The 16,536-nt window shown below is 37.4% G+C and overlaps 2 protein-coding genes across 29 annotated transcripts in view; both read left to right on the top strand.

Annotated features, from left to right (window-relative positions):
• Nucleotides 1-6,099, top strand: part of CAND1 (cullin-associated and neddylation dissociated) — a 33,575-nt gene extending 27,476 nt beyond the window's left edge. For 16 of the 21 annotated variants that reach the window (XM_006836844.4, XM_020663300.2, XM_020663302.2 and 13 more), the window contains 6 exons: nucleotides 45-191; nucleotides 369-485; nucleotides 617-785; nucleotides 1,324-1,401; nucleotides 1,524-1,662; nucleotides 5,596-6,099. In XM_006836844.4, coding sequence (XP_006836907.2) covers nucleotides 45-191; nucleotides 369-485; nucleotides 617-785; nucleotides 1,324-1,401; nucleotides 1,524-1,662; nucleotides 5,596-5,692 — 747 coding nt within the window. In that variant the 3' untranslated portion in view covers nucleotides 5,693-6,099. Of the gene's footprint in view, nucleotides 1-44; nucleotides 192-368; nucleotides 486-616; nucleotides 786-1,323; nucleotides 1,663-5,595 lie in introns of all 21 variants that reach the window. The other 5 variants (XM_011622711.3, XM_088851235.1, XM_088851236.1 and 2 more) reach the window with 2 other exon arrangements.
• Nucleotides 6,100-8,143: 2,044 nt separating this feature from the next.
• LOC105420161 (protein FAR1-RELATED SEQUENCE 5-like) lies at nucleotides 8,144-14,276 on the top strand. Of its 8 annotated transcripts, XM_088851223.1 has the most exons (6): nucleotides 8,512-8,697; nucleotides 9,493-9,528; nucleotides 9,974-12,148; nucleotides 12,994-13,122; nucleotides 13,396-13,571; nucleotides 13,676-14,276. In XM_088851223.1, exon 3 carries the CDS (start codon nucleotides 10,064-10,066, stop codon nucleotides 12,137-12,139), a length of 2,076 nt encoding a protein of 691 aa, XP_088707349.1. In that variant the 5' UTR covers nucleotides 8,512-8,697; nucleotides 9,493-9,528; nucleotides 9,974-10,063; the 3' UTR covers nucleotides 12,140-12,148; nucleotides 12,994-13,122; nucleotides 13,396-13,571; nucleotides 13,676-14,276. The 8 variants fall into 8 exon arrangements, with proteins under 8 accessions (XP_011621044.1, XP_088707348.1, XP_020519070.1 ...); XM_088851222.1 differs by lacking the exon at nucleotides 9,493-9,528 and having other exon boundaries at nucleotides 8,226-8,697; XM_020663411.2 differs by lacking the exon at nucleotides 9,493-9,528 and having other exon boundaries at nucleotides 8,242-8,697; nucleotides 9,974-12,124.
• The last annotated feature ends 2,260 nt before the right edge of the window (nucleotides 14,277-16,536 follow it).

Here is a 16,536-nt window from a genome sequence, read left to right as displayed (position 1 = left end):
TTTGACAAACGATATTTTTTCCATCCTTGTGTAATGCTTTTTAGGTGCGGACAACCTGCCCTGCTGGTTTTACCAGGGCCACAGTCGCCATTGCTGTGAAGTATTCAATTGTCGAACGACCAGAGAAAATTGATGATGTTATTTATCCGGCCATCTCTTCATTTCTGATGCTTATAAAAGATGATGACCGAGTAAGTCTTGCATCCAATTTATTTCCAGCAACTACAATGCGTGCGCACGTGTGTGTGTGTGTGTGTTTTTTCTTGGTGGGGTGGAGAGAGAGAGAGAGAGAGAGAGAGAGAGAGAGAGAGAGAGAGAGAGAGAGAGATTTGTTTATTAATTGAAGTTTCGAATGGGGTAATCCCCAGCATGTTAGACGAGCAGCTGTTTCAGCTTTGAGCACAGCAGCCCACAATAAGCCGAACCTCATCAAGGGGCTTCTTCCAGAGCTATTACCTCTTCTTTATGACCAGACTGTCGTCAAGGTAAGCAACATATGTGAGGTTTGACATGATTGGGTTGTTCTATAAATGGCCTCTTTACAAATGATACACGTGTGTGTAGGTGCTTGCATATTATATTGGTTTCTTGATGTATTTTGGCAATTCTGGTGCAGCAAGAGTTGATAAGGACAGTTGATCTTGGCCCTTTCAAGCACATTGTGGATGATGGTCTTGAGCTTAGAAAAGCAGCTTTTGAATGTGTGGATACATTGCTCGACAGTTGTCTTGATCAAGTGAACCCATCATCTTTCATTGTCCCTTACCTAAAAGCTGGCTTGGATGGTAAATGTGTTGTCCTCCAGTTTTTTTTTCTTTTACTTTTTAAATGTCAATAGCTATGTAGTTTATTGTATTCTTGGGGTGTATCTGTTACATTAATTGGATTTTCAGGCCTAATATAAATAGCCAGAATTAGCAGTTAGGAGCAGCATTGATGTGATTTTTCTTTCTCTATTTAACTGTTTTCCAGTACATTGAAACATTACAAGGAGTGTAATTTTTTAAAAGGCTGTCTAAATGCAAAGGAAAATGGGCCAAGGAAAAGGAAAATGGCCCATTAAAGAGCTTGTATTCCATCATGGACTCCTTAGGGAAAAGATTTCAAAGTTAACTCCAGGAAAGCACTTAACAGTGAGATAAGAAATACAATAATGAGTAGAGGATAGCAAAGTGCTAAACCATGTCATGATTCAGTCAAGAAGTATATTTTGGTCTGATTTTTTTTTCAAATGCATGTTAATGAATAGATTTTGCAAATGATATTTCTTTGGGTATTCGCTGACACTATCGCCACAACAATCTGGAATTAATTTCATTTCAGATCATTATGATGTCAAAATGCCTTGCCATCTTATCCTTTCTAAACTTGCGGACAAATGCCCTTCTGCTGTCCTTGCAGGTGAGCAGTTCATGATCTATATTTGTTTCATGCTCTCTCTCTGTCAAGTTTGTCCCTTCAAACTATGCTAATTGAACCTGCCCCGCCCCCCCCTCAAAAAAAAAAAACTTTCGAATTTGCAGTGCTGGATTCGTTGGTGGGCCCTCTAGAGAAAACTATAAGTCACAGGCCAAAGCAAGATGCTGTTAAGCAGGAAGTGGATCGCAATGAAGACATGATCCGGAGTGCTCTTCGTGCTATTGCCTCCCTGAATCACTTAAGGTTTCTTGTCCTTCATTTTCATCCTTGAATTGTTGTGTCTATGAATTTTGTTCTTGTGTCATGTGCTCCTTTTTGTTTTTAGAATAATTATTTCTAAGCAGATTTGATGAGGAAATATTGGAAATATATACCAAAACCAAGTGGACTGTGGAAAACCTTATCCCATTGGGGTCCTTCTTGTCCATGGAGATGATGTATTCAATGGTGATAGAGAGAGGGGGGGAGCTATTTTGAGTCATCTAACCACTCTCTCTCTCACTGACCATTTTATTGGATTGTAATCACCTCAGTTGATATCAGTTTTCATTGTCCTTTTGATTGTGGTGTATTTTGTTGTAACAAATTATCATGCTAGCTTTGTCGTAGAACATTTCTTGAGATGATATCTATTGAAGGAGAAAACAATTCTCAAGATATGCTCATGGTGGAGTAAATTGCTTATTCGTATTGGTGTTATATCTGATAGAAGAAGCATTCTTTAATATGTTTTCGATGCCTCATGTTTTTACTTGTTTGATTTTCTTCTTCTGTTTTTTTTTTATTGAATTACTTTGACTCATTTATTTTCTATTGTTCTTTGAATCTTTGAGCATAAAGATTGAAGGACTAGCCCAACAAATTTTCCATTAGAGAAGTTACTCTAGAGATCTATGTGGTTTTCGGAAATGGGTTCCCTAATATTACCAAAGAGGAGAATCTACTTCTTGATGATGGAAGTTTGTGTGCACCCTAGCGATCTTTTGTTTATTGGGCAACAACAGTAATGCGTGAAATCCAGATTTCATGCAAAAAACTCACGAAATTAGACTTCAACTAAAGATCTATGGTTTTTCTATCCTGTGTGTTATAATATATTATTTCCAATATACCTGTGTATGTGTGCCTGCTTATGGATATTAGTAAATACAATAACCAGATTATATTCACTATAGGACCAAGTGGCATCAGAATCTTAGTTTGGACAATAGGAGTCTAGAGTTTGGGATTGTTGCTGGAGTGAAATATGTTGAGTTCCTGCGGTCGAGAAGTATGTGATGAGGGGGGGTCATCGTCATCATCATCATCATCATCCTAGCCTTATCCCACGTATTTGGGTTGGCTATACACGAATCTTGTTTCGTCATTCTGCTCTATCGAGGGCCATACATACATTCATACCATAACTCACCATATCTCTTCTCACTATTTCTATCCATGTCCTTTTGGATCTACCCCTTGCCTTTTTAGATCTTTCCACTTAAACAAAATCGTTCCTCCTAATTGGTGTTGTTCTATGTTGATGTTGTACATGGTCACCCCTTTAGTTCCCTATAATGCATGCATTCTGAATTCTGAAATCAATCTTTCTTGTCTTGCCACTCATCCATCTCATCATTCTCATCTTAGCTACATTCATTCTAGAGATATGTTGTTTCTTGAACCCCCAATGTTTTGTCCCGTAAAACATGTCCGGTCTTATAGCTGTCCTATAGGACTTCCCCTTCAATTTCATTGGTATGCAACTATCATACCATGACCCTAGAAGCACATCTCTACAAGTCCACCCGGCTCTAATTCTATTCGTGATATCTTCCTCTCTCTCTTAATTCTTGTGGATTATCGACCTAAGATATAGAAAATAATCTCTTTTAGGTGCTTCTTGGCCATCAATCTTAACTAATTCGTCCTTTATACTCCTATTATTATCATAGTTTTAAAATGCAGACCGTCCAACGCCTAGGCGGTCCAGAATGCGCCCAGGCCTAGGCGGCCAAACTAGGTGGATATCTCTGGGCGTCCAGGAACCTGTCTAGGTGCCCAGGAATTCACCTAGGCGCCTGGGAAACCCGCTTGGCGGCCACCCAGGGGCGGAAATGCAGCTCCTTGAGGGTATTTTTGGGTCATTTTTTTAATACTACAGGGGCAAAATTGTGGGTTTTAGGTTCATTTGAAACCTAAAACCCATTAGAGGCTATTTTAGAGAGAGAAAACCAAAAAGAAAAAAAAAATCTACTAGGCCACCCAGGTTCTGGGCGCCCGCCTAGGTGCTGGGCGGCCTAGACCCTCCCGACCGCCTAGCTGCCGCCTAGCGCTTTTTGAAACACACTTAGCTATATTTATCTTTCAACAAGCATGCAGTATAAAGTTTGGAAAATTTGTAGGATTGGTTTGTAGGGATTTTCTTGGTGTGGGATTCAATTTCTGGGCCTCATTAGGGACGCATGAGTGCCCTAACACCTGTGTGTCCAATTTCTTCAAAACAGTTGGATGCTGATACAGATTCGATCTCAAATCGGACCTATTGAAGCGTATTCTATTATGGTTATAAATATGATGCGCAAATGTTTGTTCTTGGATCGGTAATTGTGTGTCCAAAATTCTTACCCAAGAGTATCAGAGTAAAATACTTTTTTTTTTTCCTACAAAGAGCACTCTCTGGAAGTTAAGGAAACCTATTCTGAATTTCTTTTCTTGTTTTTTTGATAATGTTGACATTGTATTGATGACAAAGAGAGTACAAAGATACAAAAGCTCCAAGCGGGTAACAAAAGTCACCAAGATAGATGACAACAAAAAAACGTCAACCGAAAAAACGGAAAAGAAACCAAGAAAAGAACCCAAAAAGATCCCAAAAAGCCGACCAAGCGGCACCTTCCTAAAGGCACTGTTACTCCATCGTAGCTCCAAGCTTAGTGTGCGGCTGGCCTCCCTCCAAATATGTGTCCGAGAGACCTGTGTACACCTGTAAAGATTGTAAATCTCGTAAAAAATATGCCACAATCTCCAAGGAGGGTTGGCTTTAGTGGAAAGCCCAGTGGATAACATTCTTGCAATCCCCTTCAATGATGAGCGAGGGTTCCCAGGTAGGATTGAACAGCCTTAAGCCCTCAAGCAGAGCCTGCGCTTCTGCCTCTGTGGAATCTGTGATCCCGATGGAGGATGAGAAGGTGAGAAGGGTGATGCCCGCGTGGTTACGGAAGATTCCCCCAATTTCGGCAGCGCTGGGGGTTGCCCAAGGAGGATCCATTGAAGTTGAATTTGATAAACCCCCTCTCTGGTTGTCGCCAGAGGGAGGAGCGAGGGATCCTCCATGGTCTCAAGGACAGAATGGATGTCCAATTGAGTCGGAAATTGTGACCCGCCAGTCCCTTGAAGTGTTGGATCTTGGAGGCCCAGAAAACGACAAGGCCCTTAATCGTTTCCAATGTCTTGTGGGCCGGTGCGTATATCCCTTGGAACACCCTATTGTTGTGTTTCTTCCAGATTGACCAGATGATAGCTGCCAGTGCCACTGGGGCCTTCCACAGTAGCCGCCAGCTTTAGGCCAAGGTAAGAAGACCGATAACTTGAAAAGGTCAAGAATGGTATTGGGAGTGACCCATTCCCATTGGAAGAGAGCCAGGATCTCCCCCCATAGGTGTAAGGCCACCGGACAGTGCAAAAGACGATGGTTGATGGTTTCTTCCTCCGATAGACGCATCACACATCTATTGGGGAGCTGGAAACCGCGTCTCGAGTTGGTGTGCCGTGAGGATTCTTCCCCACAACACCAGCCAAGAGAAGAATTAAAAAATAAAGATTTTGTATCATTATCGCTAAGTTTATGATCTCCGATTTTCAATTGGGTGGATATCTTCCATTTTCGATGCCCCTTCTGAGGCAGTTCCACAAAGTTTAGGTGAACTGAAATATTTAAATGGGATGGAATCTTATTGTGTAATTTCCTGATTAATGAAGGTAAAAGTTGATGGTTGTTGCTGATCTTCTCTATTGTGGCCACCCGATTTATCTTTGCATACAGATTCTACTTTTATGTTATTTCTTGGTAGTATGTTACAGGTGTTTTTCCTCTCTTTTTTTTCCCTTCCTTTTTTTCTTTGCTGAATAATTGGGGTTCCTTCTCACTATACATCATCAATTGATTAGTGTCCATTTTCTTCTCTTTCTATTCAGTGGCGGAGAATACAGCCCGAAGTTCAAAATGCTGATGAATACCATCATGAAAACCCCTAATCTCATTGAGAAGTACAATGCAGTTCGATGTGAGTGATTCTGTTATCTCATTATGGGGTTGTCAACATAAAAAGAAAAATTTGGAGCTGGCATTCCTCTATTCGGGGAAAAATGAAAAGGCGAAAGATAGGGTGAGGGAGTTCAAATGATTTGCAGATACCTTCAAAAGCTACAATTGCTTTTCATGGGACTTGTTCATCCTCTCTCTATAGACAGAAAGTGGTAAAAATTGAGAGTAGTCAAACAGTGACACAGCTGATATTGTCAAGGTTTTGACAGCTTAATTTGGGGCATCTCTCTCTCTCTCTCTCTCTCTCTCTCTCTCTCTCATTTTGGTGTAATTGCTTGTACCTATGAAAGCAACGCATCGAGTGTTAAAAGCAACCTCAGTACAAGTGACACTACATAATATGAAGCAGTATTACTGGTTCCTTACTGTAAAAAGGAAATTGATTTTTATTGCTTTATAGCCATTTACCTTATTGCTTTATACATTATATTTTAGGGAATTTGTAGTTCTTTCAGGGAAAGTATGCTACGCTATCATTTGGGCAGTTCCCCAATTTTCTAAGAAGAGTCGGGCACATCGTTCCCCTGCGGAATTCTTCAAAAGTTTCTGAGAACGATGTGCCCCAATCGTCTGTTCTTGACGTCTGATGGTCTGATGGTTGGGGGATGTGTTAACGCTCCGTAGGGAAAGCAAGTGATAGCCAGTATATCAACCCCGTCACCAGTTATTAGTTATTGTTGTAAGCAATAATTTAGGAAAGGATATGTCAAAATTTTTCAATGATTCATATGACTGCATCATATTAACGAAGTCCAAGCAGTGGATCCAATCGGTGCTGTTTATTGCATCCATCCCACTGTGGCTATCACCATCTAACCAAGGGAATGGACGGTGATGACCCCCATGACTATTGGGAAAGGATTTTGTAAGCCATCAGGCTTGTAGCTAAAATATAAGCTGCACCCCAATATGTAATTGCAGAGGTTCTTTTAGTGCTGAAATTGTACCTATCATCTTTGATTTGAAAATAGACAATCTTAAACTAAAAAAAAAAAAAAAAGGAAAAAGAAATTTGAGTTCAGAGTTTTTGAAAACTTTACCAGCTACCCGCCAAATAGACAATGTCCATCCATTGTGAATGTTGAAATCATTTATTGAATTTATTTCTATTGGGAAATTTATCTAAGAACCATTGAACATCTTGTCTTTTTTTCTTTTTAATCTGATGGCAAGTAGCTAAATATTAAATTGGAAAGTACATAATGAGACCATTTACCTTTTGTACAAGGTGGTCACAATTAATTTGGACCATTGGATGTCGAATTGGGTAGTTATATTTATTTCATTGATCAAGTTCAAAGTTCAAAAGAATTTTTTTACAAATTTTATGCACACCTAAGATATTAGATTTCACATCGGATGGTTGTAAGAAATTGTGACATCCTTGTACAAAAAGTAAATGATCTCATCGTACACAATCCCATGTTAAATAGCGTACCTAATGACACGTCAAAATAGAATTTGAAATTTACCAGGTCATATGGAGTACTCATGTAACTTTCTTTTTCTATGTCAATATCCAAAATCCTCATTGAGGGCATGACTCTTAATAGAGTCGAATGACGAATCATGATTCGTATGGTTAACCTTAATTAGTTTGAAAAAGGCTTTGATAATGACGACGACAATAGCCTAAATGAGATTTATGTGTATATAGTTTGAAATGAGATTTATATGTACATAGTTTGAAATTCAATGATCCATGCTTTCATAGTACCTCAAGACACTATGCTTTAATGCGTAATACATATATATTACGAAAAGTATTTTATGCATCAGGAGACTCGATACCGCAGCAACGGCCCTCAATGCATTGATAGATGATTGGAGCCGATATATTAGAACCTTGCCCGTCATATTAAGACTTTCCTTTACATTTGATATACTTTTATAACAAAAACATCATCCATATTTTTCTCTTACATTCAAGTCCTTTACCTAGGGCTTAGGATAAAGGTTGAGGTTGGTATAAGCTTACAAGAAGCCCGCGTCATACTATACAAGTAAGGCACCTTTAAATTTTGCTCGAAGATGTAGTTTTATTAGTGAAAGTATATAATGAGACCATTTACCCACAATAAATCTTGATTATTGAATGTGAATTTAGGTAGCTGTATTTATGTCATTGATTATGCATAAAGTTCAAAAGAATTTTTTTCGAACTTTGTGATATACACAAGCTATCAGCTTTCACTAGTTGTAAATATTTGTGACCATTCTATTGTAAAGGTAAATAGTTCCATTGTATGCAATCTTTTTATTTAAAGATGGCTTGAAAATCATTGTTTAACCCTAATTAGAAATTTTTAAAAATTTAAAAGTGGTGCAGATATCACAGGAATATAAACACTTTGAAAATGGGTAGTCTATATAACTTATTATATTATGGGCTATTTTTGAGATTTGAAATTACTTAATTCTTTTTATATCTAAACATATAGAGGTCGATTGAAAGGTTTTCCAACTTTAGAATAATTTTTTCTCCCCCTAATTTCGAGCTGCACCATATTTCTATAGGATAAGGTTAAAACATTTTATCTAATCTATCCAGGGCTGGCAACGGGCTGAGCCGAGGTCAATCCGGCCATGCTCCCACCTTACTCTCCATAGGGCCAGTCGAGGCCCAGCATGGCCCTGACCTAACCACCCTCGCCCGGCTGAACTGGGCGGGCCCCTTCACCCTCCTTCCTCCTCTCTGACATTGGGACTCTCTCTCTCTCTAACGCATAGGCTCTCTCTCGAAGAGACTATTTCTCTCTCCTCTCTGTCGTAGACGCTCTCGGCGTAGGATTGTGACTCTCCTCTCTGTCGTAGACGCTCTCGGTGTAGGATTGTGACTCTCTCTCTCTAATCCATGCGCGCCAATCTTACACAAGTACCAAAGTTACGTGCTTCTCTCTTTGAACAACATTTCTCAATCCCAATCTCCACCCCTTTGCCTTGCCCATATTTCTCCCTCCTCTTGCTCGCAGGTAATCCCGCTCTCTCTCTCTAAAAATTCATAAGCATGCATTTTCCCATTTTATGTTAATGGCATGGTGCTCCTTCCTCCTCCATTTTTCATAAAGTTAGCCTTTTGTTGCAACCCTGCTACTCAAAATTGCCCTTTCCTCTAACCCTTTCATCTTTCTCTCTCTCAGAAACTCATAAAACCTTTTTTCTTTTCCCCATTATATTCTCATTGCATGTTTTTCTCTCTCTCTAACTAATTTATGCATAAATAAATCTGGGTCTGTTTCTTAATTGCATATGCTTTGTTACCCTAATTTCTAGGGCACTTAAGCTATTGAAGGGCCCTTTCTAGTAAGATTCATTTCACACTTTTCTTTATCTGGTGCTGGATCAAACTCTTCTTACAGTTATCCGAGAATAGACGAAAAACTCTTCTTATCCTTTAAAAAGGAAAACAAAAAATTCTTTTGAGATGAAGTTTACTTTCTTTTTCATCAAATTTTGAGCAATAATATCTAGCCCAGAAAAAGGGAAAAAAACAGAGAGCAATACTCTTTGTTTTACAAAGTTTCTATTGATTGGACTCTGCGATTCTTATATGTTGATTGTGATATATGTATCATCAGAATTAAGTATTTGGGCGATGGTGATCTTTGAAAATAAAAAAGAAGGTAAATTTCATCAAGAATAAAGAAGAATTTTAAGTATTTACATGGTAGAGTAAGAATTAAAGGAACTAGTATACCTCTTGTGAATTGTGATACCTTTCTGATGCAATACTAATATGGTTTTCAATATTTTCTTATCATTATCAGATTCTCAATGACATGATACTTGCACTGATAAAGAAAGTAAGGAAGAAGTGATGCTTGTTAGCGAACTAATTTAACTGTCATGATTCATGAGTGTAAAACTACGAGTAAATGATTCTACACTGAAATGGTATTTTTCCCTATTTCACTCATCACGGGTAAAGACCAAAGTACTATTCCCTTCCCTCCTCTCTCTCTCTCTCTCTCTCTGATGTTTCCCTTTTTGCAATTGTCTCCATTCTGTTTTATTTTCTGTGTACCTACCCCTATTCTTCTCTGTTCCTTTTTATTCTCTGTTTTTCTTTTTTGCTTTACCCTTTATATTTTTTCTCTTCATTATACTTCTTGCCTTAAAATAGCGATTGCGTTTTTTTTTTATTTTTTTCTTATAAATTATAGGTTATGAATTTGTTACCTTAAATTGGAGATTATGAATTTAGTTTTTCGTACTTCCCTAACTTCCTTAAATGTACTTTTCTTGTAGTACTAGACTTGAAGATCATGAATGACTGGAACAACATTCTAACCTGGAAGTAGTAACACAAAAGAATCATCAATTGGTTTAGATCGCGAGATGACAGAATGTTGCCCCTCATCTGATGCCATTGCTTGTGAGGTCGAGATTGATAAGATGGCTATGGACTTTGTGGAAAATGCGTATATTGAATGTGAAGGACCTTCAAATATTGAACCCTATGTTGGTATGGAGTTTGAATCTGAGGAAACTGCAAAGATTTTCTACAATACATATGCGAGGAGTGTGGGTTTTAGCATTCGTCTTAGCGTGAATCGTCGTTCAAAGCGTGATGGAAGAATTATTGGCAGACACTTTGTGTGTTCGAAAGAGGGTTTTCGTGAAAAGAAATACTCAAGTGGTCAGAGGTCTCGACCAATTACAAGGGAAGGGTGCAAGGCCATGATTAAGGTAAAGATGGTAGATTCTGGTAAATGGGTTATTACAAAATTTATCAAGGAGCATAATCATGCTTTGGTAACGTCGAGAGAAGTGTCGCTTCTTCGATCACATCGGCGTATGAGAAACTTTGCGAATGCTTCAAGTGATGCGAGAACTAACCCATCGTGTGTGATGCCTCTATCAAGACCACAAATTGGGCAATCAAGCAACATTGACTTCACTTTGCAGGGATGCATAGATGATATCCAAAGTATTCGGAGGAGGATATTTGGAGAAGACACTCAGCATATAGATTATATACTAGACTATTTTGCCCGTATGCAAGTAAGAGATCCTTCATTTTTCTATGCGATACAACCCGATGAAGAAGGTTGTGTGACAAATTTATTTTGGGCTGATGGGAGGTCAAGAATGGATTTTCAATACTTCAGTGATGTGGTCACATTTGAGACAACATATAAAAGAAATCATAATGGGTTTCCACTAGTTTCATTTGTTGGGGTAAACCATCATAGGCAACCTGTCCTGTTTGGTTGTGCTCTATTGCTAGATGACTCAAAAAGTTCGTTTCTTTGGTTGTTTAACACGTGGTTTGAAGCCATGTTCAGGCGCTATCCTGTCTCTCTTCTAACTGACCAAAATGCAACCATAGAAGCAGCAATTGCGATGATATTCCCCAAAACGAATCATCGCTTTTGTAAGAGGCACATCTTAAACCAATTGTCAGAAAAGCTGGGTCATGTAGAGCTTAAAAACCACAATTTCAGGGAAGATTTTTGTAAATGCATTAGCCTGACTGAGATGAATGATGAGTTTGAATCATGTTGGTGGTCTTTTATTGATAAATATGAACTCAGAGACAATGAATGGCTTCAGTCGTTATATAAATGTCGGGAACAGTGGGTCCAAGTTTATTTGCATGATATATTCTCTTCAAACATGGGTTCTGCCCAACGATGTGAAAGTATGACTTCATTTTTGGAAGAATATGTAGATGTCCCTGCTAACTTGCAAGTTCTTATCAATCAATACGAGAGAGCCCAAGACAGTTGGCATAAAATGGAAGTTGAAGAGGATCTCAAAACTACAAGTTATACAAAACCAGGCGTTAAGATGGGATTACCTTTGGAGAACCAGGCGATGGGAAACTATACAAGAACCATGTTCATGAAATTTCATGAAGAATTTTTGAGTAGTCATCGTTTTATGTCTGAAAAAACCAAGGAAGAGGGGTCAACTAGCATGTTTAGGGTTGTAGAATTTGGGTCAGATAAGAGGGCGCGTACTGTTAAGTTCAATGCTTCGAATGTGACAGTAATTTGTAGCTGCCAAATGTTTGAGTTCTCAGGCATTCTTTGTAGACATGCTCTAAGGGTTTTGAGCATTAAAAATGTTATGTTGCTTCCAGCTCATTACATCTTAAAGAGGTGGACTAGAAATGCCAGGAGTGGGATTGCATTCGATGAACAGGGTATTGAAATGTACGGTGATGCTAAAGGATCTCGGGCTTGGAGATACATCTATCTATGTCAACTGGCCAATAAAATTGCTAGAGAAAGTGCAAAAACTGTAGAGACTTACAATTTGGCAATGTGTGTCCTACAAAAGGCATTTGAAGAGCTTCATGTTGCTAGGAAAAATGTTCAGACAATTGCAGTGGTTGGTTCTTCAACTAGTAATAGTGTTCAAGGAGACAATATTTGCAAAGATTCATCGAAGGTACCAAATGGTTGAGTAGAAAAGGTGAATGCTTAATAAACTCTTAAATTTGTGGCCGGCGTTTGCTGTTAATAGTTACATGTGACTGATTCTTGCTCTTTGACTAAAATTTGTGTTCATGTGTGGGCTTTTGTGATTGCCTCCTCCTCCAACAAAACAACACTCCCACACATTCATTACTTTTTGTTATCTGATTGCCGATGTTGGTATTTTTTGTTGTTATTGCTGATGGTGTTACTGGTTTTATATGCATTTTGGATGCGATTTGTTGTAAGGTTATGATTCATATCCGTGATTTTTGAGGTGCATTTGTTTCAAAATCTGTCTTACCTGAATGCAGTTGCTTTTTTCCTCCTTTGTGAAACTGAAATGAATTGACAATCCAGCATATTCAGGACAGAGAAATGCTTATTGTTTCCCTCAATAACCGAAGAGAAAATGTTTGTGATCGCTTATCCTTAAGAGAAAAGCATCTGTTCTCTATCTCCATGGATCACTATTGTCATTTTTGTTATTGGTGGTTGTGGTGGTGGAGGTATTTTGATATTTATTCTAGATGTTATTTTGCTCAAGTATATGATTGAAGTTGAATCTCGTCTGTTTGCATTTCTTTCAAGATTTGCGTCTTATATGGAAGGCACATGCTGTGTTCTGTTTTTGGGAAACTATAAGGAGCTGAAAATTAGGAGATGCATTATGGAGAAATGCTTATCTTCACTATATAAGGAAAAACCGTCTTGGTTATTACCATGAAATTTGAGAAGAAAAGTCCTGTTTTTTCTCTCCCTTCGTGGATAACCTGCTTTACCTTGTACATTATCTTCTCTATACATATAACAACATTCTCTTCTTGGTTTTCTTTCATGCAGGAGTATGAAATACCACTTAAAATCTGAAATGCTGATGGAATAACAATCTGCAATTTCTTGCTCGCATTAAGAAAATCCAGGAATTGGAGGTTCTCAATTTTCACGTTCAAGCTATGATACAGATTCATGGTGCTCATCTCTCTCTCTCTCTCTCTCTCTCTCTCTCTCTCTCTCTATCACACACACACACACACACAATTTTGATCCCAGTTTGGTTGCATGTACTAGCAAAGAAATTGCACATCAAGTTTTAAAACCATTGCGAGAGTAGAGTGCATCGCATTGCTGATTAGTTCTTGCTGTAAATTGTAGTTCTTTTTTGTTGCTTCATACTTCCATAGTATTTATGTTTCCTGCCTCTCTTGCTCTTTATGTGATAGGGGTCTATATGAATTTGTACAGGATTGTTTACTCTAAACAGTTTAGCTTTGGTAAAAGGTCGCAATGAGCTGGAGCCAGTGGAATTGAAAACAGCCAGTTAGGGGTGCCATTTTTTGACACAAAGTTTGATAAAAATTTCTTGGACGTTGAGCATGGTGAACGGCTCACCCCTAGCTTCCTAATTTCACATCTAACAGGTACATGTGATTGTGATCTTCTCGTAGAAAAGATAAGCGGTCTTATTGTATACTTGCCGTTTCTATATTTCATCAGCCGACTTGAATGGTCCCTTTTTGTGAAGGATTTGGTAATTTCAATGGCACAGTTCTGCCATTTTCTCCTTTTCATATGGTAGCATTAAAGCCTCTAAACAAACATGGCAAAGACTGATGTTCTTCAAGAGAAAGCATACCATGCAACAGTGTATGAAATATGGTACACACCAAAGTGACATCCAGTACACGATCTCTTAATTTGACAGTTGAGATGCATGGACCACGGTTCCTGATGATGGAGATTTCTCGAGTCACAGTTCATCTCCACCATCCATTTATCAATGGGTTGAATGGGTATATGATACACCATTGGGTATAGCATAAGCTAACATCACACTTCGGATATGGTTTGAGAATGCAGTATCACGCCTTGCATGATACTGTATTATCGGTCAATTTTGATTGAGTTGCCCATGATACTGTATTAGCGGTCCATTTTTGAGTTTGGCGACCGCTAGACGAAATTGCTTTATGGTCTAATCGGTGTTTTTATTATATTACTATAAACTATTGTATGAAAGCATTCCTCTTTACATTACTTTCAAAAAGAGGCCCTGATCTCTTCTTCTGTGTTGTATGGATACAACAATGCTCTGCTGTTGGAAACTAAATTTACATTTTCTCTCATCTTTTTCTTATTAACTGAAGATGTTTCTTTAACTGTTGGAGATAGTGGTTAAAGGTGTCCCTTGATACATTCACCGCCTATTTACAATGGACAATGATAATTGCCTCGAAAATCAAGATTTTGATGCGTTCTGCACCGTACATGATAAATGGATGAAAGATGTGGGCCAAGCACTTTTCCCTGAAGCAAACAACTGATCATTCAAAAATAAATTTTTCATACTTGGGAGTAAAAACAATAGATGGGTGAGAAACTAGGGGCACTAACTCAGAGAGAGAGAGAGAGAGAGAGAGAGAGAGAAGCTGATGTTAGAGAGAGCGAAGTTGGTGGTAAATGTCCCATAGATTAGTTTGGATTTTTTTTGTTTATTTGTTATTTCTCATAGTTTATGGGAATTACAGAGAATGAAAAAGGGGACTGGAGATTAAGATCTCTCCCTCAGCTTTGTTATATTTATAACAAGCTTTCTATGCTTCCTGTACTGCATATAGATTTAATCTATATACTTTCCCTTATCCAACCGTCCAATCGTATGAGATGGTCTTAATCACAGTGTCATGTCTTTATATTATTTTATTTTTAATTTTTTTACAAAAATATGCTGACACCAAATATTCGGCGTCCGCTTCTTTCTTAAATTTGCACTTGTAAAAAATATAAAAATATATTATCAATAAAATAAAATAACCAAAATACCTATGAAAGTTTCAAATATTCTAGTTATTATATTTTATTAAAAAAATTTGTAATATTTTTTTTAGGTGTATTCTATTGATAAGATGATATGTATCAAATTTCCTATTTATACAATTTTTAGAAACAAACTAAAAACAAAATATTTTTGAGGGTCGTATCTAGATCAAACAGTCGATGGTTCACTTGACCTAAATTGGACGTCTGGATGTTGGGGACAATGTATCTATAATATCATCACTCTCCATTGGAATGACATGCGGTGATCGAGAAAGTGGTACAAATTAGAGTAATGGACACTGATGCTCCAAGGTGATATTTCCGCATGCCAGATGATTGTGCTGTCTTATATTTTGAGCATTCATATGAGCGGTGTCCTATTTCATTGCACCAACAATAAGTAACCTTTGAAGTATCTTATTTTTCTTTATTAAATTTTGGTTGGCAGGGTAAAAAAATGTTTATCAATGCTCCATTGGAATTTAATCTCAGCTCGTAAAATAATTTGAAACATTTCACTTAAGGTCCATGGCCAATGAAGAAAACCTTTTCCAAATGGTTAGTTGAAGTCCATTCACATTTCGAGCAACCTTTTATCTTTTAATCATACCGATTAACTTTTTATCCTCATCTCTTGAAGGTTATTTGGAGTTATTAGTCTATACATTTCCCTAGTATAACCATCCACTTTCTTTCATTCTGACCTAAATTTTGGAGATTTTAAATAAAAGATGATCATCATCATGAAATGAAAGATAAAATAAGAGATGAGAGATTATACGTTTTTCTCGATTTGTAAGGGAGCCCACCGTAAAGATTTTTTTTCAATACCTAAATTCTTTACTCAATTCATAATCTTTATACAAAAAGGGACATCTTCCTTTTTAAATACACTAAAAATAATAATAATAACAAAATAAAATAAAAATAAAAAACCAAAATTTATATATCTCTCTCATTCACGTTTTATCGCTTCCTAATTTAGTAACTCTTTATCCAACATGAGCCCCCAAATCTCTTTCTAAATCCTAAGTTCATAATATTATGACTTCTCTACTTATGCTCACCACTCCAAACCATATCCTATTAAAGGATAAACCTAAGACATTTTCCCAAAAAAAAAAAAACCATTTATTTTCCTAAAAAACTCATGTCAAAAAAAAAAAAAAAAAAAAAGAAAAGAGAAGAAAAGAAGAAGATTTGAACTCCACCTTCAACACCACCTCCCACTTCCTTAAAAAAATAAGCCATAAAAAATAAAAAATTTTAAATAGCCAAAATTTTACTTACATCAATTACCTATATGCCATCAAAAAATTAAAAGGAAAAAAAAATCAAACTTAAAACATGTTGTCCAAAATTGAAACGAACACCGTCCAAATTTCCGAGAGCCCAAAATCCATTTTTTTCCAAAAAATAATTATCTTTTGATATTTAAATGGATCCAAATTTTCAGATTCAAAAAAGCATTCTGACTACATTTTTAACCCGTGGGAGATATGCTTCCCGCTCTCTCTCTCTCTCTCTCTCTATATATATATATATATATTCTCTTTCCCTAAGACT

This window comes from Amborella trichopoda, chromosome 11 (genome assembly GCF_054954075.1).
Source record: "Amborella trichopoda isolate Santa Cruz 75 chromosome 11, AtrichopodaSantaCruz75HAP2 v2.0, whole genome shotgun sequence".
NCBI classification, from domain to species: Eukaryota; Viridiplantae; Streptophyta; class Magnoliopsida; order Amborellales; family Amborellaceae; genus Amborella; species Amborella trichopoda.
The sequence above is the reverse complement of the archived record's forward strand: the minus strand, read 5'-3'. Positions and strand labels throughout refer to the sequence as shown.

Coding starts and splice junctions, on each gene's coding strand:
- LOC105420161 (XM_020663411.2), top strand. CDS start 10,064: ATGACAGAATGTTGCCCCTCATCTGATGCCATTGCTTGTGAGGTCGAG. Junction 12,125..12,993: donor TTTGCAAAGATTCATCGAAG/GTACCAAATGGT, acceptor TCTTTCATGCAG/GAGTATGAAATACCACTTAA.